General features: G+C 46.3%; 1 protein-coding gene across 1 annotated transcript in view; it reads right to left on the reverse strand.

Moving 5' to 3' along the window:
- The window catches only part of CALCR (calcitonin receptor), a 57932-nt gene extending 43957 nt beyond the window's left edge, over positions 1-13975 (reverse strand). Inside the window, exons 1-3 of the mRNA XM_086468196.1 lie at positions 13928-13975; positions 4139-4292; positions 556-666 (exon numbers count right to left, since the gene is read on the reverse strand). Coding sequence (XP_086324322.1) covers positions 556-666; positions 4139-4292; positions 13928-13975 — 313 coding nt within the window. The remainder of the gene's footprint in view (positions 1-555; positions 667-4138; positions 4293-13927) is intronic.
- Between the last annotated feature and the right edge of the window lie 9871 nt (positions 13976-23846).

Consider the following 23846-nt stretch of genomic DNA (forward strand, 5'->3'; position numbering starts at 1 on the left):
TCACGTGTATTTAGCCATATTTCTGTCCTTGATTTTTCCTTTAATTTGTCCTTTTAAATGTTCTTGAATTACTTCTCTTAGTCTCCAAGCCTGCTAGTATTTGTATGAAGAATTCAATGAACTGAAACTTGGAGACTGAAAGAACATTACTCTGCTTATCCTTTTCCATAAAAAGATATTTTCCAATAAAAACTGAACAAAGAACATGCTGATACATTTTTCATGCATATAAGCATTTTCTCTTCATTATAAAGACCTAGAATGAAGTGCTAAAAGTGTTTTGATATTACCACAAAGTAGTGAATGTTTTCATAAACTAGGTTCCATAAACCCATGGGTTATATTTACATAAATACAAATACATATAAAATAATTTACAAATGGAAAAAAAAAATATGTATCAGGCAACCCAAAAGCTCGATATATTTTCATTCCAACCAAACTCTGAGATTTCACAATGCTGCAAAAATGCCATTGGAAATGCTTCCACTCAATGGCACGAGTGTTCTGAAGGCTTCCTTCAAGAGATAAGATGAGAAAAAGAAATAACTGTACCGGTTGGATCAAAGTCTGGAAAATAATCCGGGCAATTCTGAGCAGTGATTCTCCCAGCAGGCGTGTCGTCCCAGCACAACCAGCCGTCCCACGTCCGGTTGCAGAACAGACCTGGACATTTCAGAGGAAGGCAGGAGTTAGTTCCACACAGCGACTCCCGAACCTGCTGTGTCCCAGCCCCTCGAGCGGCATTGCCGTCTGCAGACGGTCACGCTCTCCTGCGGCAATACAAGCCCTTCGAGTGGCATTCAGGCGCCGCCAGGTGCCTGGTTGTGCTGACCTGGCGCCAGCGGAGCTCGTTTCCAGGCCATGCCCCCTGCCCGGGCTGTGCCCAGCCCCAGAAACGGCGCCCGTGCCCGGGAGGCAGAACCGGGCTCGCTCGTGGCTCCCGCTGGAGATGCCCACAGAGCCGGGCTGTGAGACGGCCGCTGTAACATGACTTCATGACTCAGTGTGCGTTTATTCAAGTAACACTTTAACCCCCCTATACCTCTTAGTTATTTCCCATTTAAAATCGGTTTGTGCCGGGGAAAAGGTATTTCCCACCATGACCACCAGGTTCAAGGGGAACTCAGCGAGAAGATACATCTCGCCTTTTTTGCCCTGGTCCTAAGGGAGTTTCAGAACTGCTGCTATGACCATGTAGGTTGTTCTTGAAAGAATCATATGGAAAGCTCCTAATAACCACCAAAAGTTAGTAAAATATGGGCAGCTAATTGCTTCTGGTGCTTTCGAAATTATCCACAGATAGGCTTTCTTACTGAAGCAAGAAAGCTGTAAAAAGACATCCGAATTGTTCAAATTTGCACCAATAACTGGTTTAAGTCAAAAGAGTTGTGGATTAAAAACTGAAAGCATAAAACATTGCAAATTATTTTTTTCCAGATTAGATGTCTAGCAAAAAAGGTATTTTTATGAAGACTTTTTCTTCCTTAGCTAGGATTCTATGCACATCTACTTTTCCATCGTCAAGTTAAATGTGCTAATGCTACTGTTAACGTAATTAACCAACCATCATATCAGTGGTTTGTTATCTTTCCCTCAGGCACTCTCATGCTCTTCTCTAGCTTTGAGATGTAGCTGAAGGACTTTTAGGGATAATTTTGCAATATCAAAGAAAAAGAAGCGTAGAAAATGAGCGCAACCTGAGCTTGTGTCTGAAAGATGCTGTAGAATGGGGTTGTAGGGATTTCTAGCTTTGAATCCTTTGCCTTGCCTGACAAAGGAAAACAAATCACCGACATTGATCTATACATTGTGTGGAACGGGTCTTTCAAGGTAAGAGGATTTATAGGCACACATACATCCATAAATATATATATACACACAGACACGTACAGATATACACACACGTGCACACACACGTATGTTGTTTAAGTGCTGCAGGAAATAAAACCACATAAGTAATGAAACAGACAAGGAAGAGCTGAACACCACCTTGCTGTATCGCTGGCTAAATATACTATGTTTTTGGACAGGGACTGTGGGAGTGTCGTGCTGTCCTGAAGGGACAATCAGGGGTTCCCACGTGCCTGAGCTCCTCATTTTGTTATTTCGTTGGGACTCAATCAGTTCTACCTTGAGATGTGCAAGGCAAGTGCGCGCACACGGTCCGTCACTTGGGCTCTGCTGACCCGCGGCCACGTGGGGCGCTGCCCCAGCTCACCCCGTCACACCGGCTCCTGAGCACGAGGGACTGCGCAGCTCTGCGGTTCACTGCCATCCGCTCAGAGCCCCAGGGTTATGAAGGATCTACACTACCTTCGCACCAGTCTACAAACGGGCTATGCCAGGGCCTGCAGGGACACCAAGGAAAAATCAGACACACCTCGTCTGGCTCTGTGAAGTCATACTGGGCTTTTCTGGGAACTTCAGGGTCAGACTCCACTGCTGTCTGTGCTGAAAACGCGCACCCGCTACACCCCTTCGGCTCATGCCTTGGGCTTTTCCCCTCAGGAGACCCCCCTACAGCTGTCCTTTGAGTTAAGGGAATTTCCCATCTCATCCCATCTTCCCTTTCGAATCTGCAGCCAAGAGACTTAGACCCTTGTTGCCTTCCAACCCTCTGTGAATGTGCAAATGCTGGAGGGCTGGTAAGGATCCTGAATTCAGCTGAAAACACAACTTCAGCAGTGTTGGCATCACTCCTTAGTCACCCATTACCTTCACTCTGGGTTATAAATGAATTATGTGCACATTGCTATGAACATAACAGCCCCAGGGGCATCACCGAAATCGAGCTGCCAGTCGAAGGAATGCAGGAACGGCCGCGCTGTGTCCGATGGCTGCGGGTCTGCCACTGCTGGCCTCCTGGGACAATGCTGCCCTTGAGAACACTATCAGGAATCCCTATGTCACGAGACACACGAATTCCCAGCTTATGTTGGGAAAACACTTCAGCCCTCTGCAGCTAATCACACAAGCAAGCTGCAAGAGAAAGTGAATCCAGAGGAACTATCAACGGTTGCAAAAATTAGGTATTTATAGAGCTGGAGGCTAAAAGAGCAATCTGAGCAGACAGTAAGTTCTTTCCCCCTAAAGCAACTAAAGGCTTGTTTATGTCTGAAACATGATGCTTTCTACCTCATAACCCTGCTTAAATACTTGTGGGTTTTCCCCATTATTGGCCAGAATGAAAACCTATTTGAAGCAATGGGAATCTCTATATTCATTCCAAAACACTTGTGCATCAAGACCTGAGTATCTTATCATCTAATTATTCTTTGGGTCTTAAAGAGGCCGGTAAAATCTTCATGGTAACAAGCTGTAGAAATGTCTTTGTTCTTGTACTCGGAAGAATCCCACATTATCTCTACCCCATCTATTAGGTTGGGGTTTTTTAATCATAACTTTTAATACATTCTCTCTTTAAACTGTGTCCTCAGTACCTCTGTTCTTTACTTGCATAAATCCCCACAATGCCTCCAGTACTTTTTCTCTAGCCTCCTTGTAACTTATTTTCTGTGAGAAAAAGCGACCAGAACACTCAGTCCCAACCAGAAACGCTGCTTCGTTTATACCGCGCCACTGTAGCACCACCATTATTTGTCATTTCCCTTTCTATTAACATGTGTCTTGTTTTCAATAAAGATGTGTCCTCAGTGCTTTACGAAGCTCTCGTTGGCCAACACGGAATACGTGGCACACCCGGGTGGTACAGGGCATGGCAGCGATCAGTCAGTGCAAGAATGACAAAGAACCAAGCAGCGAGCGGAGCAGAGTGACAGCTACCCTGAAGAGATCGCTGTCACAGCCAGGTCCCTGCGAGCTCGCTGAAAGGGCCCAGGGAAGGCGATTCCCTAAGCAAGAACAAGAGACATTCAAGCAGCCAAGCACTGAGGCAGATGCCGGGGGTACCGCCCGCACGGGGAGGAAGAGCGGTTCGTTCCCCGGGCTCGCTCCAGCCCAGGAGCTAAGTCAGGAGCTCCAGGGGACGCTACGTCAGTGCGAATCTGCCGACTGCTTACAGGGAGGAAGCTGCACCCCAGGGAAGACAAGGGGTCAGCATGCGGAAGAAAATGTTTCTAGCGATATAAGCAAGAGGGGCAATACACAAACAGGTTTTTCAAAAACTTTTTTTTACCTTTTTTCTTATACGGAGGAGCTCTGTTCATCCTCTCATAGCATTTGAACTGCGAATCTATTATCTTCTGTCGTATGACTGAATTTTCAGTTACTACAGGCTCTAATGTAGGATCAGTGTAATTTACAGTAGAAGAAAGACTTGGAACCATTCTCTGTGCAGAAAGGAAAAACTGTTAGTACAAGTGAATAAACCAGGAGGATAAAATAAAAAAGCGAGGATCAGGAATCTCTACTACGCACGCTGCAAAGGCCTTTTGTTTGCGCACGTGTTTAGCATTACAACAGGCCTTATACTGCTCACAAACTAAATGATGAATTTTCACTAGTTCACCTCACTATAAAGTCAGGATTTTAACCAAGCCCTTTTTCTTGGCAAGACAGACGACCATTAAATACTTGATAAAGTCTCCCAAATCTTTTCATTCAGCTTAGCGATCTGCAAAAAAATCTCCTATCTGCCCGAAGTCACCCCCACACCTTTCCGCTCTCTTGTGCCGGTTTCCCCCCAGACAACGCCTCAGCGCCACAGCCTCGGAACAGAACGGGCTATTTCATGCTTTACACCGCCTGCGTCGAGGTCCTTCAATGACTGAGGTCACGGAAACACAGTGCAGAGGGTTCAGCCATCGCCACCTGCCCTCAGCTCCTAGGCAAGCACCAAGCAAAGCATCCCTACGTCCCAGAGCCTGCATAGCAAGGTCCTCTCTGATCAAGCGGCATCTCCTGACTTCTCCCACTCTGAGCTGCCTGCAGGGCAAAGCGAAGGATTGTTGCCTCTGGAAGGCAAAAACCTCAGGTAGAGAGGTCAGTCATCTATTTTCCCATCTGTCCAGCCATCCATCCATCCCTCTGCTGCACAGCCCAGGTCTGTGAGCTGGGGTAGAAATGCAAGTGCAGAGCTTTACAGTTAATTCTGCTCTGCCTTAATCCTGTATCAGGACACTGGTCAGGAAAGGAGTAGTTCCTCCGCCTCCCCAGGCAAAAAGCAATGCTGCTGTGGCACCTTCTTGTACGACCCTCTGTTTTTCCCTAATACCAAACCGTACCGAAGCCATCACACATACAGAGTCATTTACAGGCTGCTTCAAAACAGGACTCTCATAAACACACAAACTTGACGCTTTTAGCAGCAAATACCAGTACACAGACCTTCAAGGAAGCATTTGTAGTCGTTCAAACTGAAAACACGACAGGTTTGAAAGTTCAAGTATCAGCTTACAACTTACATTTTTGCTTCGCTTTTTTTTATTGCACTTCACAAGTAGTTGCATCTCATTAATACATTACTTTTCTCCCATTTGTGCAACTAAAACACCTTGGTAAAATACACAGCAAAACCAGAGTATGTTGGACTTGGCTGAAAAAAAAAAGCCATTACTTTATCCTGATACTTCTGTGCCAAATGATCTGTTCAATCTTTTCATACTCTTATACCTAATACATTACTACTTCTTAATTTAATCTAATCTCTTTTGACACAAACATTTTAATTTTCAACTGTATACAGCTATTACCTGAAGATTGGAGCACAGTGAAGGCAGTTTATCTCATTGCACTTAAATAGGTACTGGAAATATGTTTCTGGCAGAAACAGTTTTATATAAATCTTATGTGTACGTATACACACACACACACAGAGATGTACTCAGACAGTGAAGCCATTTGGAACACTTCATCTGCCCATCCAAGTAAAAAATTAAGCATCTAGAAAGCCAGAACAGGAGATAGAGAAGCAAAGCCAACTAACATTGCAGATCCCTCACTTATGGAAGGATTAAAGGGGTGGCTGGACTCCGTGAGGATCATTTAAAAACCAGCCAAGCACTATCACGTAGCTCAGGAAAGCGCAGATGAGGTTCTTGTGTCTCAGCCCTTCGTGTCCGTGTATTACCACAGGCTTTGCTGCTTCTCTGAAGTGATTCACAGACACTCCACACTAACTTTTCCCAGTCGTTATTTTGAATAATACCTCAGTCCCAAGCTGTCTGCATCCAAGAGAGTAATAACAGTATCGTCACAGAGAGCTGGGGGGGCTTCCATGGCATCGCCTCAGTTCTCAGCGGCTCCTCTGTTAGGCTGGGCCAGCCTGGGCACACACCCATGTTTTGAAAGCATAAACATCTGATTATGCTTGGAAAACATCGCTGATTTTCCTTGCCCTGAAAAAATGCTTTTATTTTATTTTTGTTTTCTTCTAGGAAGGAGATGATCTGTTCTTCACACCTGTTTGACTAAACAATATCAAAATCGTTCCGCGCTGACAGACTGGAAAGACTGGTGCTGCTGGCTGTAAACACTGCTGCGGTTTCATCTGCTTCATCTGTACGGAATACAGCACGGCGCGGACACGAAACCGTTGGCAAATGCCAGCTACACAGACAGAAACCGCAGAAATTGTTCAGTGCTTCAGAACATCTTTCCCCTATTCCAAAATTTTTTGGAGCTGCTTTTACACACCATTTCCAAAACGACAGAGTGCTCCCAGAAGATTGCACAGTACAGACACACAAGCTGAAACCCAAAGACAGGCCATCAGAAAAGGGATGCTCTACTTATATCTTTTAACTGGTGAAGACGTAACAGTTCGTAACTGTTGGATGGTGATTTTGGGGGGTACTCAGAGTCCAAAGGCACCTTACTCAGTCTCAGCACTTGCGGTGTGCAAGGGGCTAACCCAGCTCCCGAGGAAGTCTGCTGTCGCTGGATGCAGGTTAATGGGAATATTTCAGTGCTTGGAGGTGGAGAGTACCTGTGGTGGTGGACAGGATAAATGTTTCGGACTGTGCACAACATTATTTAAAGGGCTCAACCATGAAGCCAGGAGGACTGCCCGTCCTCTGCCTTGGCGCAAGGCAGCTGTGGCCCAGCTGAAACGGCCAGCAAACTGCCGCTGTCCACGTCCAGGACAGGATTCACTCTGAGTGATGAAAAATAGGGATGAGAACGTGTCACTAAAGCTCAATGGAAACCATGTCATCAGTGGAAATCACTTAACAGCCTACAGTAAATCTAGAGCAAGTTTGGGTGAAAACTGGAATAATAATACTAGAGTACAGCCTCTTAAGTTCTTTTTTTTTTTCTTTTTAGCAAACATCAAGACTCAGATTTTTCAAAGTTAGTTGCACAAAAATCTTTCCAGGCACTTTTGATGTAATCAAATAGCTTGTGTGAAATCAAGCCAAGGGGCTACAGACAGGTGTCCTACCAGTGGCGTTCACCCGTGATACGCCCTTGAAATGCCCTCTTCCCTTTGCTGCCGCCGCTCACCCTGTCTGCCTGGACCTGAGAAGCTGCCAGGAAGTTTGAACAGTATCTTCTTCTACCTGAAAATCAGACGACCCTTTCAGCAGATTAATGAAAAATGAATTTGGTGGCTTGCTGGAGGCTGAGCAGTCCCAGCTCTGTTTGCGATGCCGGCACATCCCACGTGCGCAGGAGAACCGCACACCCACTAAAGCCCGACCTCCCCGCAGTCAGGTCAGGGGGCCGATGACCCCGCCTCACCTTCCCAGGGCTCAGTCTGACAAAAGTTTTGGGACAGTTTTACAGTCTGTGATGTCAGATATTATTTGGTTTAGTCTTCTTGCGCACCTTCCCGAGGGGCCAGGAAAAGGCAAACGTGGCAGAAAGCAAGCTCTGGGTCATTATTCTCTCATCAGAAGCAGCAGGAGCTTGGGCAGGGCTGCACAGGGGCAAAGTTTAGTGTGTATCATGCTAATGGAAGGGGCTGGGAATGTCCCACAAGCCTCTGTGTGCCTCTGCGTGTGGTCTCATAGAATTAATGATTAGGAACTGCCTCTACTACTACATTTTAATGATTACATCTTGGTATTCTAGAAATTAAGTTTTAAAACACACGTTTTCACCACAAAAAAAGCCAAGATTAAATAATTTTCACCTCGTTACTACCTACAATATTGAACAAATTTTGACTGTTCGGAGTCCATTAGTGCACCTTAAAAACCGTTCCCATCCATCCATCACTTCAGATGGAAATATAAACGATGTTGATAGAATAAAGGAATGCCTCCCTCATTTATAAATACTCTTTATTAAAGAGGAATAAATAATTCACAGCTTAATAACCAGGATGTGTTCATAGCCTGAAATGATTGGTATTTCTTCAGAAGAAAAGTGTTTAAGTGATGTCCCATGCAGCAGTTTAGCAGCCGTACATATGATGTCACTCCTAAAAGTCCAAGTAAATGACGTCATACATACGACCACCAAGCCACCACGTGACAAATGACTGTTGTAAGAAAATGAATTAACATTACAAAGAGAAAAAACCAGGCTGCTAGGAGTGCCGAAGTTCACTTTATACCTAGAATTAACAAAACAATTTGGCTTCATTATTAAGCTACAGCAAAATGAACAAATGGTGCCCTGGTTTCTGCAAGACAGACACCTGCTATGAACCTGTGCAAGACTGCCCATTTCTGCAAGACAGAATCCAGATAAAGCAAGCATAAAATTCCTTCTTTTTTTACTTCTACAAAATACGGGACACTGAACAAGCATCTCCAAATATTATTCTTTCACCATCAAGGAGCTTGACATATACTAACTGTTGACAATACATGATGTTTAGGAAAAGAAGGTATTTGTAGCTTGCTTTGCTTTTGGTTTTTCCCTCTTTCCACTACATACATGTTGCAAAATTACTGTATTGTTGAGCTCAGTCAAAATATATTTCAAGTTCTGAATGCTCTCACTGTTCGTTATCGATTCCGACAGCTCAGACACTCATTTGGTACACCTATTTCCCAACTGTTACGTGTAGTTACCACCTTGTGGTCACTAAACTCCCGTCCTTCAATACACCACAGCTTTGAGCGACAGCTCAGCGTGGTTTAGACTGGTTGCAGAGCCCCTCTCATACTTCAATTACATTTGAACTTCTTTTTACAGCTGCAAGTGTTGGGGCAGAGAAGAAAACACCTGCGATGCCTTCGGAAGGTCATTAGTGCAAGGTACTCAGTAAACATAATTTCTCATTCATCACAAATGTGCTAGGAAAGAGCAGACAATTTTTTGGGGGAACCACCTCAACATGACATGTTTTACTTAACTGCTGAATGTTAAAGTTTCCCCATACTCAACTGCTGTTGAAGCAGGATGGAATTCATCTCACCACGAGATCCCATACAACACACATCGCAGACTTTGGCAGCTGTTTAAACAAGCATGAGATGATCAGCCACAGCAGATGAAGACACAGCATTTTTAACAAAAAGCAACTCATGAATCTTACAGTTCTTCTCCATTGCTGCAGGATTTGCTCACACGGTGAGGCTTTACTCCCAGAGAAGACTGATGCAAGCTGTGGGCTTAAAGGAAGGCTGCAGAATACTTCATGGGTTTTTGCTTGCAGCTCTGATCATCATCTTACCAGAGGCCTCTTTAGGGCAACCAGCTGCACAGTAACATTCTTTTTTTATAAAGCAAAGATGGAGACAAGAAGTCCTGATCACCCCTGAAGGTGGGTGAATAGAACAGAGCAGGGCACTCCTCTCCCTCTTGGGAAGCCATGAGCAGCTCGAGTCTTCAAGTCTCACACTAATTCTCACCACCTGAAGTCACCAGCAGCGTGCCTTCCTGCGTTTTCCTTGCGCAAGGAGAGCTCCACAACTTGCAAGTCCACCTCCTGGCTGCTTGAAGCAACCCAGTTACCAAGGGACACGTGAGCTTCGGAACAGCAGCTTTCAACAGCTTGGTCTCGGGCGACGAGACCTGGGGGACCTCACCACCCACAGCTGGGGAAGCCCCTGGGCTCCCAGTGGTGCCAGACTGGCACCAGTGCGTGCTGTGCTCCCAGCTGCACAGACCAAACGGGTATGCCATCGGCGGTGCCCTCACCACAGCGGCAAACGTTTCACTAATTGGCTTCTGGAGACTTAAATTGTGTTTGAAACACGCCAGTTTGTGCAGTTGCCAAAAACTACATTTAGGCTTTCACTTAGTTTTCCATGTTTTGTGAACGGGAATTATTCACGAGCTTTTGGGAGCTCAGACAAGTATCAGACTGTACAGCTCAGTGGCTGAGCCTGGAAACAGTTTGACAGATTTGGACTTAATGAACTCATACAATTTGGGGTTTTTTTACTTCAAAATGAATTTTTTTAAAATACAACCTTAGTCTAATGTCCCCTGAATAATAGCGTGGTCTTCAGCTGCAGCACCCATTTTGGCCTTACTGTGCACTTTGTGGTTGGCTCAGGACAACTAAACAGGAGTGTGCGAGAAAAACTACTCCATCAATCCTCATTTACAGGCTAAGACCAAATTACCATCTGTAGGCACTAGATGACAATTCTCACTTGACAAATTCTCACTTGTACGGAATAAAGCACAACAGAACAGAACTGTCTTTTCTCAGTGTCCTGCAAAATTGATCGGTCGCACAGGAAGGAGACCCAAGCTTGTTTTGTCCTCCTCATTCTCTCCAGCTTGATGCCCCTGGACCCACTGTGCTGACGCTCCATCTTTCTTGCAGAGAGAAGAGTGCAGTGAGGAGATGAACTAATCGCTCCAGCTCACAGGGGCTCACGTACTTGAGGAAACAAATCTATCACATTTGGTGTCTCTCAACAATTATCAAAACCAAGAGGCATCAGGAATAAAGTGAACTAAGAAATAATGAACTGTTAAATTTTCTAACACAATTCACTTCAAACTGCAGACAATTATCTGGAGATGCATTCTCACGCATCCAAAGCAAGGGAAGCCTCAAAGAGGAAAACAATAGGCAGTTAGTTTTATTTCTAAATTAGGTTTTGGAGCAACTGGCCCTTTAGTTTTTGTTTGGCAAAGGCGAGTTATTACGGACCTGTGCACAGAAGAGTTAAGTGTTATTTATTCTACACAAAAAATGACTTGCGTAAGACAGTGTTTCTGTCAGAAGGTACCAAACCCCCTTGGTGACAAGTCTAAAGGAGACTGTGGGGCGGGGGGGGGCCTGTGGACACCATGTAACTGGGGTCTACGACAAACCATTCAGGGAGAGACACGGAACGAGTCTGAGGAAGTCTTCTGCAAAGCACTGCCACTGTCTAGAGAGCGGGGAGTGCTTCAACACTGAGAGTGGAATCACAGGTACCCCAAGAAAAGATATTTCAGGAAAAAAGCATGTCCTTCTCAATAGTGGTGACACCGCAGGAGGACTGGCACCTCCAGCGGGACAAACGGCATAAGCAGAGCGCCTGGAGCCCAGAGGAGCACAAGGACCTCGAAAGGCTGTGTCCTTTGCAACAGCTTGCGGTCACCAGCTGGGAGTGCAGGACAGACAAGAGGGTGACAGTAAACCACCAAAGACAAAGAAGAAAGACCTGGAGGACGGTTTGTGGGGTGAGTAGAAAACAGGAATGGGACGTCACCCCTGCGTCACAAATCACTAACTTCTGTATCTTCCTCAACCTCAGGCAGTCGCTGACAGGTAAGTCCCAGGGGCTCATGGCTCTGGGAACCAAGGAGCAATCAGAAGAACCCACAGAGTGGGAACATTCTTTTTGGAAAAGACAGACAGACACCTTTTCCTCATTACAGACCACAAATAAAATGTAAAAAATGAGTGTTTCCTACCAGCTACAGGTGGGGAAATTTTTGGAAAAAAGACTAATGCCAAATATTTTTCATATTTGATCTAACAGCAGTGTTCTGGCAAGCGTCATCATGGAAACAGAGCTTGTTCACAGTCTGCTTCTATGCCCGTGGCTCCTCCATACCAGAAGATAAACTACTCTAGGAGGTTTCTAAGTAGATCACAGTATTGCCACTGGAGTGGGGAAGGAAGGAACACAGACTGGAACAGTGAAAATGTAAAGGAACTTGTGCTTAAGTTACCTGTTGAGGTCAGAAACTGCAGAGCCCTCTGGTGCAAAGACAGCCAAAAGGAAGGGGATGCAGATCTCACTGCAGAGTTTCTTAGAGAAATCCTGGCCCTGGAGTCCTGTGGGAGCGAGCACAGAGCTAACGCTGCACACACGCCACCACGGGCGAGAGGTTTAAGAGAATTGCAGATGACAGGGCAAGGATCAGCCCAGTCCTTCAGGGCTGGCCTACAAATCCACGCTGTAGGTCAGAGCACCTCAGAGGCTCAGAAATGCTGTTGACAATTTTAGTTACCGGAATATTTACAGTCCTGTCACTTGATTGGGGAAGAAAAATAATCTGGAGCTGTTCCTTCAGCGAGCACCAGCTTGCTCTAGGAAGAGCTGCTGTTCTTTGCCAAGGCCCCTGCCAGACTACGCAGACCAGCTGGGGGGCAAACCCGGAGGAAGCTGGTCTCTGTCAGGCCGTTTTGTTGGACAGATGTCTGACCACGGGCGATTTCCCAGCCAGTGCACTGCTACACACACCCCTTGCACGGCTACGTGCAACAGCCACAAAAGGTCACAAACACCAGAACACCCCATTATATCTGAAGGCAGAAGACTTCTACCAAGCACAGGGATGATTCCTCAAATCGCTCACTAATTCTGGACAAGTTCTTCTGAGACCAAGTTAGCAGAAATGTATCAACTCTTCTCCATTCTTTCTCCTGTTCTCCAGCTCTTCTTCAGCTGACGGTCCTAATCCTGAGCTACGAATTCAGTATTTTACCAAAGTGAGGTGTTCTTTGCTGTTCTCCTGGGTTCTCTACAATCTCATTTAATTGTTTTCTTTTTACCTCCTTCTATCCACCATTTTTTTACTGTTCTCTACTTTCCTTCCCTCCTTTTTATCCATATAAATTTAAGTGGCAAACAACACTGCAGGCAAGTTATGCTAGGCTGAGAGGGACCCAACCCAGCAAACCAACCAGGGGAAGCAGTCTCTCCTGTTTCCCAACGTGTCTTCTAGCCCCATTTCAACAACCTACAGCCAGGAAGGACTGGAGTTGATGGGGAGACACGCACAAACGTCCCCATTCAGGTGTTGGGGGAGAAGACGAGAAGCAGAGGGCATGGGGAGCTAACCAGCAAAACCCAAGAAGTATCAAAGCTTTCTTCAGGAACACAGAGGTAAGAGTTGGTTGGGGAATAAGGTGGCATACAGCTCACAAGTCACTCGTACCACACCAAGGCAGAGGAGCTTGTTCCCAGTGGCATCATTCAGGCATATTCTGACTGTCCTGTAACCAACACCCTGGGCAGTATTCTCATTTCTGCCTACCTGTGCTGTCTACAACCTTATGATAATTGCAAATAATTTGAGGTTTCATGAGTAGAGATCAGAGAAAGCATTCAACTTACATGAGAGGTATTTAGTCAGCTAGAAATTAATTCACTACATAGAACAACTGTTACTCAGCCATGTTGCATGCACTGCAGTAACTGTAATATTGATATTAAACATGGAAAACATAATTTGAACTGAACAGCTAAACTTTATACTGTTGTTTTCTATTTCAGTTGCTTTTCTAATAGCAGAGTAACTATAAACAGTGAAAATCCACAATTACTTAAGGCAGTCTAAGTCTCACACAACATTAAGAAGTTTTAAACACACAAGTTTCCACGTCACTGATGTGTCATAGCCTGTGAAGCACAGAAATGAAAAGTGACAAGCACTACCTTCTTCAGACTTGCAGTCCGGCCTCACCAAGAAACGATGGTTTCAAGTTCAAACTTCTACGAGAGATCTTATTTAGAAACTTTAACAACCTTATTTTGAAGTTTATCAGTAAGGGAACTCATTCCTTCACCTGTGCAGCGTAACAAATACAGCTCAGCACTCATTTTTCTGAACATCACCACAAGTTTACGTTTGGCAGGTGTCACGAGCAGTTCAGTTTTCTCGTACTTACAACTAGGAGGATGATCAGTAAGAAGCAACTGTGGGTTGTTTTTTTCATTGTGGAGTCTTCCTGGAGAGCCCCGCTGTAGCTGACCCTTCTGGGAATTCAACAACAGAAACAAAAGCAGTATTAGACTCGATCTGTCAAGGCAAATTCCTTGTCTTAGTGTACGAGCATCTTGTTAGGCGCAAGGCGGAGTCTGTGCCCCTGTGCCCCCAGCCCTGCATGCACTGGTGTGCGATTTCACTGGAGGCTGGTGTGCTTTTCTCCCCAGCGGATCTCCGGTGGCGTAGGCACAGCTCCGTGTCGCTGTGCCACCAGCAGCAGATCTGGGTTGAGCCCAACGTCTTTGCCCCCGAGGCTGCCTTGGTTCCCCTGATTCAGCTGCTTCTAACCTACGCATACGGCTGCAGACCTATGAAGAATCTGGATACTTAAAAAATTACCTAAGCCCCCAGAAAGATCTGGTTCCAGATAGGCGTAATGGGAGCTCAAAAGGCACATGTATGGGGCTAGAGAAAGCTGGAGGTTGGGTAATCGCCAGCTGGGTGAACCAGCAAGTGTGGCAGGAAAAGGGAGCAGCTGGGAATCGCAGGGTCCCTTGCGCAGCCAGCTGGTCCACCAACGGACAGACAGACAGCAGTGCAACCCTAGAGAGGCACAGCACGGCCACAGCTCCACAGGCCTGGAGGGAACCGCATCGGCAGCTCTTTGGTTTTCCTTTTTTGTTTTTCCCCCTAAATCAACACCCATCTGGTCTTTCCAGGGCCAGGGCTGCCACATACCATCATATTGCTTTGCAGTCATGAGAGTTCAAGCAAGCAAAGCTCTCTGCATCAACACATCATTTTTAGTTTTACAAAAATTGGACTTCTGCATTCTTTTGGCAAGACACGGTGCCTTCTCATGCCTCATGGAGCACGAGCGGAGCATGGGCTGAGCCTACAGCCCACCTTCAGCCGCAGCACGACGGTGCGCTCTCACACACCTTTAGTTTTCAGACAGCTTAAGAAGTAAGAGTGAGGTCTTTTCTACCTGGGCAAACCATCCTGCGAGCACCCTACACACCTGGAACCCTGAAACTGGACGGGAAAAAGGCACACGGACTTGGATGCTTAAGTCTGCTTGACACGTAGTGAGCCACACCACCACTTGTGTGACATTTATCTCTGCAATGGCTCGGTAACAGCTTTTTCTCATGTGGAAATGGTCTGGAAGGTCACCCATTTTCAGAGGGGAAGGAAAACACGAGATCAGTTGTAACTTCCTCACCTAAAGTAGAAGTGTGTCATCTCAAAATGCAGTAAAGGTGTGGCACTTCCACGGCAATGCAGCACATGTGGATGTCATCTCCCACCAGATCCAAACGGGACCGTGGCAGTCATGTGTCACTGAGATTACATAAAACAAAGTGATGGAAAAGAGGGTTCAGAGGATTTGCCTGTAACAAGTAGCTGTCTTATTACTGCCTGAGCCTTGCCAGAACCATTCTGGTGCGGCAGAGGTAAGGGGACAGGCAAATGACACAGAAATAATATACAATTACACTGTTGGCCACTTATTTCTATTTGATCAGCAATGGTAGACAACACAACTGAGGCAAAAATTGGACAGCTAGATCAGAGGAAAATGCCTGGGATTGTCTGCATCTTCTCCAGACTGTTCACTGCGGTGTGTGTTGGTTCAAAACTGCCAAGAAGATCCATGAAGATACAAACCACGTGTTTCGCTCCGCTGTGCAATGACATCTAAGCCCAAATACGGTGCTCACACGGGTACACAGTTGTGTAAAGCGCTCTGCAATGTGGTGTAAAGCCAGTCTGGTAGGTGCCTCTAATCTTCCTGCTAGCCTCATTACTTCTGCTGCTCCCACAGGGATTTGGTGAAGAGCAGGCAAAGGAAGCACTTTGCCTCACAATCCATCAACAGTTTTGAAATACACATCCCCTTCCACAAATGGCAGAGATCAACGCGGTGTTGTAACCTAGAAGGCATAAGCAGAATCAATAGCAACCGAAACTACCTGCACTACATCTGCGTATCCCGTACGTCGTGCTGGGAGTGCTCGCGGCACTGTGTTGGGTTACAGCTGCAGCTGAGGCAGACCTTACCCTCTGAGATTCTGTGAACATTTGTTATTATGTACAGAAAGAGCTATTTAAAGTGATTCTTGTTTCCATCTCTCCCAATTAAAAAAGCCATCTGTAAACTATTTAACACATTTTCTCCTCTTAACCATGATGACTGTGCCATATGATACTACGTACGAGTAAATGCGTAAGAATTATTTCCCACACTAAATCTTATATAGTCTGGATATTTCTAGTCCTCCTCCTGCTAGCCAGCTCTAACCACAGGAATGGCTGACAGGCTACAGCAAATCCAGCACCTCTTTTTTCTCTCTTTCACAGGAGTCTTTTCCAGTGACAACAATTTCAACCACCGTTGAACAACAATATTTTAACAATCCACGTATAAAGCCCCTGACTACGGAGTGGCTTACCTCTGCTTTAACCACAAGACTAGCCCATAACACTACAGCCTGTGGGTCAGCACCAGTATTGGACCGAGGAGGATTATGGCATTGAGAGGAAAAAGTACAGGCAGGTAAAAGGTGCCGGTCAATGGTCAGGGCAGAAACAACAGGGAGGCAGAGAGAGTCACATAAAGGGTGGTCCCAGGAGGTGGCCCCTGTCAGCCTCTGGATGGAGGAACAGACCAGCATCTCCCCAGCTCTGCCCCGTCTCCAGCGCCCCAGGCCCAGGTGTCCAGGACAGGCAAGCCGGGATGCACAAAGCAGCTCCCTCGAGCGCCCCGGGTCTCCTGCGCCAGAGCCATCGCTTTGTTCCGCAGGGACACTCCTGCCCCGGACAGCTGCTGGCGGCTGGGGAGGCCGGACGGGAGCTGTGCTATCCGGAGCACGGGGAGCACCCAAAGCGAGCCTGGTCCCTAGCGCACGCTCGCGCCACAACCCCGCCACACGCCGGCTCTCCTGACCGTACCCACGGGAGATGTTCGTCCCGGCCTTCCTCCGGCTCCTTACGGCCGCCTGACCTGTGCTGCCTCCACAGCCACACCACAAAGCAGGTCAGGAAAGCAGTTTCTAGCCACACACTTTTGAAACAGAACACATGCTTTTTACCTTCCCGTATGGAGGAACAACAGACTCTGACCTCTCAAGCTGTTTCACGCACAGGTATTCTAGATGGCCCTTCGCTGCAGATGTTTCAAGGCATGCATGAGGCTTTCCTGAGATGATGATAATTACAATAAGCAACCAGAATTACAGATAATGTACTGATAGTTTTTGGGATCACTGGAGCTAATATCAGTATTATTATTATGGGGATTTAATACAGTTTACAACAATCCCCAAATGTGTCTCATTTGCTGAAGTTCTCAAGCAGGTTTTAGGTGCTGTCCCGATTCCTGTTTCTATACTATTTACCCTTTTTCCTAAGTCCAGCAATGTCCTGGCTCAATGTTAGGATAATGTGCCTCACACATTCCCATTTCAGAACATCCATATTCAGTGATTAATCATAAGCACATTGCTAAAGCCCAGTACGTTTCCATGATTGCATTAATTCTTCACCCTCTGTTGCTTATAATAGTTACATATGACAACCCCGCCTGTTTTTCAAACTAGACTATTGTTCTTTCTTTCTCTGTAAGCGTAGCGTAGCTCATTACGTACCAAGTTATTCCTCCTGCTTCAGCTATTACAGTAGTATCACTGACACCTTGTGATTAGTCCTGAAGCTCATTGAGAACAAGCACAGCATCCTCCTTCCTCATGACATCTCTCGTGGCTTGGTCCCGATTCCTACAGCTGCAGCACTAAGCTGAGCAGGGCTTCAATTACAGTTACCATCGGGATACCCAGAAGGTGGGAAAACCCTCCCTGCACAGCCGTGTGTGTGCACAAGGCCAACAAGGGGAGCCAAATTTAGTCAGAAAAGAGGGTATAAGGGGGAAGATTCAAAAGAGGGCAGCAGAGCAACATTTCTTTGCTGTGGTCTGAAGAAATGATGAGAGAGAGGCCTTACTGGACAAAGACCTGGAAAATTTCTCATTTAATTATTCTGCTCTGATAATTCTGCAATGCCATCTTTCACAACAGTGCTGACACACCTTTGGAGGAAGAAATGGTTTTAACAGCACAAAACAGGACTTGTGGGGGTTGTGGCTACGTACAGAAGTGTGACATAAGAGTATCTCTTTCTCAGCTGGTGTATTACCCCCAGAAACTTTGAAAAGTCACTTGCTACCTCCCTGCTCGGCTGTGAGCTCCTTAGAAGGCTTCCCTTCCACCCTGTACAGCGGTGTACCCACCTCCAGCCCCAAGGTCTCTAGGACTTCCTAACTCGTGGAGAGGCTGGCAGACCCTCCTGGGGAATGCCTTGCCACAGAAGGGCACCAGCCCACTCTGCCAGCATCAGCACTGGCATGGGAAAGGCAGGGCAGAGGCCCCTGGGCGAGACACAGGCCAGCCAGCAGACCTTGCTGCCAAGCGTTTAGGGAATTCGGATCCAAGGAAGAGGCTGCAGCTCTGTTTGCACTGCCGAATCACAGATAGCTTTGGGGAAAGTATTAAAGTTGTCCCCTCATTCCCAGCTGGACATTTTACCCCGGGTTCCTAATTTAGGCTACTGCTTTGGGCCAGGAGGGAGCTGTACCTCACACTTCTATAATCCCAGGTCCTGCACAGACCAGCCCTGCAGCTCGGCCCCTTCAGGCAGAGGAAATGCCATGGGTGCAATCCCCACTGCTGAACCTTTTTATGAAATAGAAGGCAGTAAAGCATTAGAGGAGTCAGAGGAGCCAATTCCTTCCCCCTGCCTGGGGCACCTGGGGTGAAGGGCCCTCGGGAGGTTCCCATGACCTGGGAGGGGAGCAGAGGTACCCAGCCACGCACCAGCACCTAACTTCCACGTCCCTGAAGTTAAAGGGATCCCATCTGCACTACACTTATACCTGTGTACGGCATCTCTGCATCCTCTAACGGCTGTTATTGGGAGGCGATAGCTTCCAATTGCTAGTAGCCAAGAAAATGACTACTTTTTCAGTACCTAGGAAGCCATTCCCAATCCCCCTCTTGGCTGCTGACCAAGGGGTTTCATGAGGTCTAAAAGCAAGTAAAAGCAAAGAAAATTTCAGGAAGGGACTAGCAAAGTAGGTCAGGGGATCTGTCGGTAGCCAGAGTTTGAAATACTTAAAGACTGGATTGTGTCATTTTTTTTTCCCCCAAAAGCTTTAGTTTTTACCTTTTATCAAATGTACTCTAGGAAGGTGCAAAACATGAAGTATTTTAGCCCAAAGGGTTAGCAGAGTATTTGGAGAGGCATTCCAAGCACTTCTGGAGTTTAGCCTCTACAGGACTCCCTGTACCTTATTGCACTTTTCTGAAATTGGTAGAATCATTCTGTTTTACCCAGGAATAGTTGCCTGAACAATATATATGACCCTATTTTTCGTGCATCTGGTTTAAGCTGGACACGAAGTTATCCCAGGAAAACACATCTTTGTTTAGAAAAAAAAGATAAAAACAAATACTGGAGAATATTGTACAATTAATCTTTAACTATAAGTAATAAGCATTTACTGCTGCAATACATTACATGACTATTGCTTTTTGGTGTACTGTTCCTCAGCCACATGTTCCCAGCCCTCCCTTGTGCTGGTCTTGTGAAGATGCAGCCCAGACAACCATCCCAGCAGAACTGAGCCCTGGAGTGCACAAGTGACAACATTTTCCGCCTCTGCAACTCCCTGAACTTACCCCAGGCTCTGGCGATTCAGGCAGCGGCAAAAGGAAGGGGTTAGAATAGTTTGGAGGAGATGGCAAGTAAGAACAGTACATCTGCTCTGATAGATTAGTTTAAGCTGTTGTGGAATTGAAATTAAAAGAAAATACTGTGGTGCTTTTCTGGTGAAATAAGCAACACCACACACAGTTACACTCGTGCTCAAGCCATAACGCAGCACAGAGGGCGGATCACACTGCGTCTCTGCAGGAGGAGTTCATCCTCTTCGGCCACCCTCCAAAGGGCACACTCCTACAGGAATCTCACCGTAACAAAACAACGATGGCTCACACAAGAATCAAGTCAGGTTCTCGGCACCCTTCAAACTATCACAGAACAGTTTGGGCAGGAAGGGACCTTAAAGACCATCCAGTTCCAACCCCCCCGCCCTGGGCAGGGACACCTCCCACCAGAGCAGGTCGCTCCCAGCCCCATCCAGCCTGGCCTTGAGCTCTGCCAGGGAGGGGGCAGCCACAGCTGCTCTGGGCAACCTGGGCCAGCGCCTCACCGCCCTCACAGTGAAGAATTTCTTCCAAATATCTCACCTCAATCTCCCCTCTTTCAGTCTGAAACCGTTACCCCTCATCCCATCCCCACACCCCTGATCCAGAGTCCCTCCCCACCTCTCCTGCAGCCCCTTTCAGCACTGGAAGCCGCTCTAAGGTCTCCCCGGAGCCTTCTCCTCTCCAGGCTGAACACCCCCAGCTCTCCCAGCCTGTCCTCACAGGGAGCTGCTCCAGCCCCTCAGCATCTTCATGTCCCTCCTCTGGACCCGCTCGAGCAGCTCCGTGTCTGCCTTGTGCTGGTGCCCCCAGAGCTGGACGCAGCCCTGCAGGGGGGTCTCACCAGAGCGGAGCAGAGGGGGACAATCCCCTCCCTCGACCTGCTGGCCACGCTGCTCTTGATGCCACTGGCACATCACATTGTTCATATCTGATGCCAAAGGCTTTATTTTTGTTGGCTTTTACAACCAGACTTGTAATGCTAATGTTAAACACAAACCTTACACTTCTGAAGTATCACTCAAGATTTTACTAGCTCTGCTTTCAGCAATGGATAACAAGATAAAACCACCAATAATTTAAAAAACTCATTAAATGCCAGTAAATGTTATCATGTTAAAGTCAAATATTTTCAAGCTACAGAACAAAGAAGCAGGAAGCTGTGTAACAAAGCAAAGGAGTAAAATCTGTAGCAGAGCATTCCTGCTATCCTAAGAGTGCCTGAATAACAGGATGAAATGAAGCAGCTTTGGCTGTTGGTCTGCCATGCTCAGATGAAAGGAACCACGCTGCAGGAATGCCAGTTCATCACTGAACACTCCTCAAAGCAGAACACTTCCTTGCCAGTTCGCCACTGTGAAGCTGTGGTTTAGCATCTCACATAGCAGCACAGCGTAATTTCAGCCTTTCAGGCACAGCTGTGGAAGGTCTTTTCGGAAGTGCCTGCAATTTTTGGAGAGCTTTGCAGCACTGCTTGTAAAGTGAGCAAGTATGTAATTATCTAACCTTGGTGACACTGCAGCTTGAACACATCCAGAAGCTTGGGATGAGTACTACCCTGCTGTAGAGGAAAGACCTCAAAGGAGTTGCATACATTTATGTCAGATTATAATCTTTTGCATAGCTTGCAAAATTAAAGCAGACATTTGGAATAAATCAGTACCTGTAATTCTCTTATTTTCAGAGAAGAAAGTTTTAACAGTCCTCGTCATCTGCAAAATAATCTTTGTGGCTAACATTAATAGCATTAATATAACTTACAATGACAACTGTGAGGGGTAGAGCTAAATAAACTGAAATATATTATACAGCTTCAGTCAAAACTGAGTTAAGGAAAAAGCCACCTCCATGGCCACCTTATGACTTTAACTGACCAGCATCCTGACTGTACCGTACACACAGCCTAGCCCTTACGCACCGTACGTGCCCATCAAGGCACTCAAAAATATCCTCACAAGGATCTGAGTTCAGCGAAAGAAGAACGTACCAACAAGGCAGATCTGGATGGAGTCTGGAAGCACACATGAAGAGCTCAGGAGAAGCAAGGAAAAACTGCAGGATACATGTTGAATGTAAGGGCATTCCTTTTTCCAATCCTCAAATTCTTTCTGTATCCCATCAGAAGAACTATCATCTAATTAGACAAACGCAACCTCATGTGATACCCTCTGCCCTCTTGGATCAATACTTTTGATTCCATACATTGAGACTTCTGTTACAATTTTTCTTTCGGCTGCAGCATATACTAGATAGAAAAATAGTTATTTAATGTTATTTGTGGCCTATTCTCTTGCAGTTTTCCATTTGATCCTTCCCCCGACAAACTCCCGCTGGTACTTTTTTGTAACCGTACATTCCTATAGATTATTTGAAGCAAGTGAGTATTTTATGGGGTGGGCAAAAAACCAAGAAAAATGTTATACTTTATTACATCGCTGTTTTTTATATAAATCATATAAAGTGTGAAAAATCCTGCAAGTGGATTGCTATAAATCAAATGCACATGACAAATCTAAAATATTTTGCTCCCATTTGGCAGCAGAATCACCCATGCTACAGCTGGATGTAGGCTTCATTTCTGCCCTGACAAAAACAAGCCTGTGTTGAAACAGAGACTTTTTTCTTGAGTCTGGTTTTAATTTTATAGCAGCTCTGCTAACAATTAATAGAAATCCTGATTATGATTTGAAGTCAGGAGCATGTCACCGTTGATCTGTAAGGGTTGTATCTAACAAATTTTAAATGCCTTATCAGGGAGGGTCAGGGCACATGAGCCCTCCTGTGACGGCCTCTGAAGGAGGGAGGGAGGCTTTGTGTCTCTGAGGTCCTGGCTAACTTTCACAGACACTCCACTTGGTCTGCTTAGAGAGTCCTTACCTCCGCTGGTAAACCCTGCTTTACCTATGCTCTTAAACTGCCAAGCCTACTGCAACACCGCTGTTTCTGTTACCACACCTACACCACAGCACACAGGCAAGTGACCCAAAGCTGTCACTGCTCTTCAGACTATTTTCACACCTGACACACTGAACCCTGCACATACAACAAAACATGGGTAAGGCAGTGTCCATGTTCAGCCTGTACCCAGGGCTAAGCTGTAACAGCCGCTCCATCACCAAACAACCCCTCACCAGCCAGGGAGGGGAATCAGGAAAAGGAGAGCAGACCCAGGGGTGGAAGCGAGAACAGATTTTAAGGAGATAACACCAACAGAGATGTATGGAGTTATACTCAGCCAAATGAATAGCCAGTTGCCAGAGTCCACCAGAGAGCAGTCCTCAGGAGCAAGGAAAAGCCAGAGAAGCAGCAAGAAGCACCCCACAGCAACCCCCCAGGAGGGCCCTCTGCTCAGCCAACCTCCCCCTTTATAAGGCCCACGGCACGAGGGGCTGCCCCTGCAGCTGGCTCAGGGCAGCTGCCCCGGCTGATGAGCTGCTAACGGCCTGCCTGGCACGGCTGGGTGGGATTCTGTCCCGCCCAAAACAGGATAATCAGTAAAAACAAGTTTGTCTCCATCAGTTATTACATGCTTGGATACCGTGCTGTCCCCGTAGGAATCAGGGCACCACTACTACAAAGGGTTATATTCAACATAACAGTCCAAATTTCCAGTTTCAGCTAGGGCAAAATCCACACATTGCTCACTGTGGCACTGCACGTTCACTACAGAAGTTGAACAGGGCAGTTTGCACATGCTAAGTTACTATGAACTGACGTTTTACCAGGAGGTAGCTATTAGCCACTTAAACCAAAATTCTGTGGAAGACTTCCAGACTAACAATCCCTAATGAAGGGATTTACTTTCAATGATAACCAGGCAGGTGAGGTTTGTAGTGGACACACACGTGCTCAAATTAGAATACAGGGGGGAATGGGTCTTTGCAGAGACTTGCAGAGAGAAGGTTAGTGTATTCTTTACAGTTCCTCTTTTCTTCTGTAAACTGGAGTGGATTACCAAGATAAGGGAATGGGAATCACCAGAACAGTGAGACAAGCCATTACTGGTGTAACTCATTCACATCTTCCTAGAAAATTTTATAAAAAGCCTTGTTTCTTTGTCCCCAGCAAACTTCCAGGCTTGCAGTCTGGACTGCAGGGTTCATCCAGGTGTCCCAGAGG

The sequence above is a fragment of the Leptosomus discolor genome, chromosome 7 (assembly GCF_034619465.1).
Source record: "Leptosomus discolor isolate bLepDis1 chromosome 7, bLepDis1.hap2, whole genome shotgun sequence".
Taxonomy (NCBI): domain Eukaryota; kingdom Metazoa; phylum Chordata; class Aves; order Leptosomiformes; family Leptosomidae; genus Leptosomus; species Leptosomus discolor.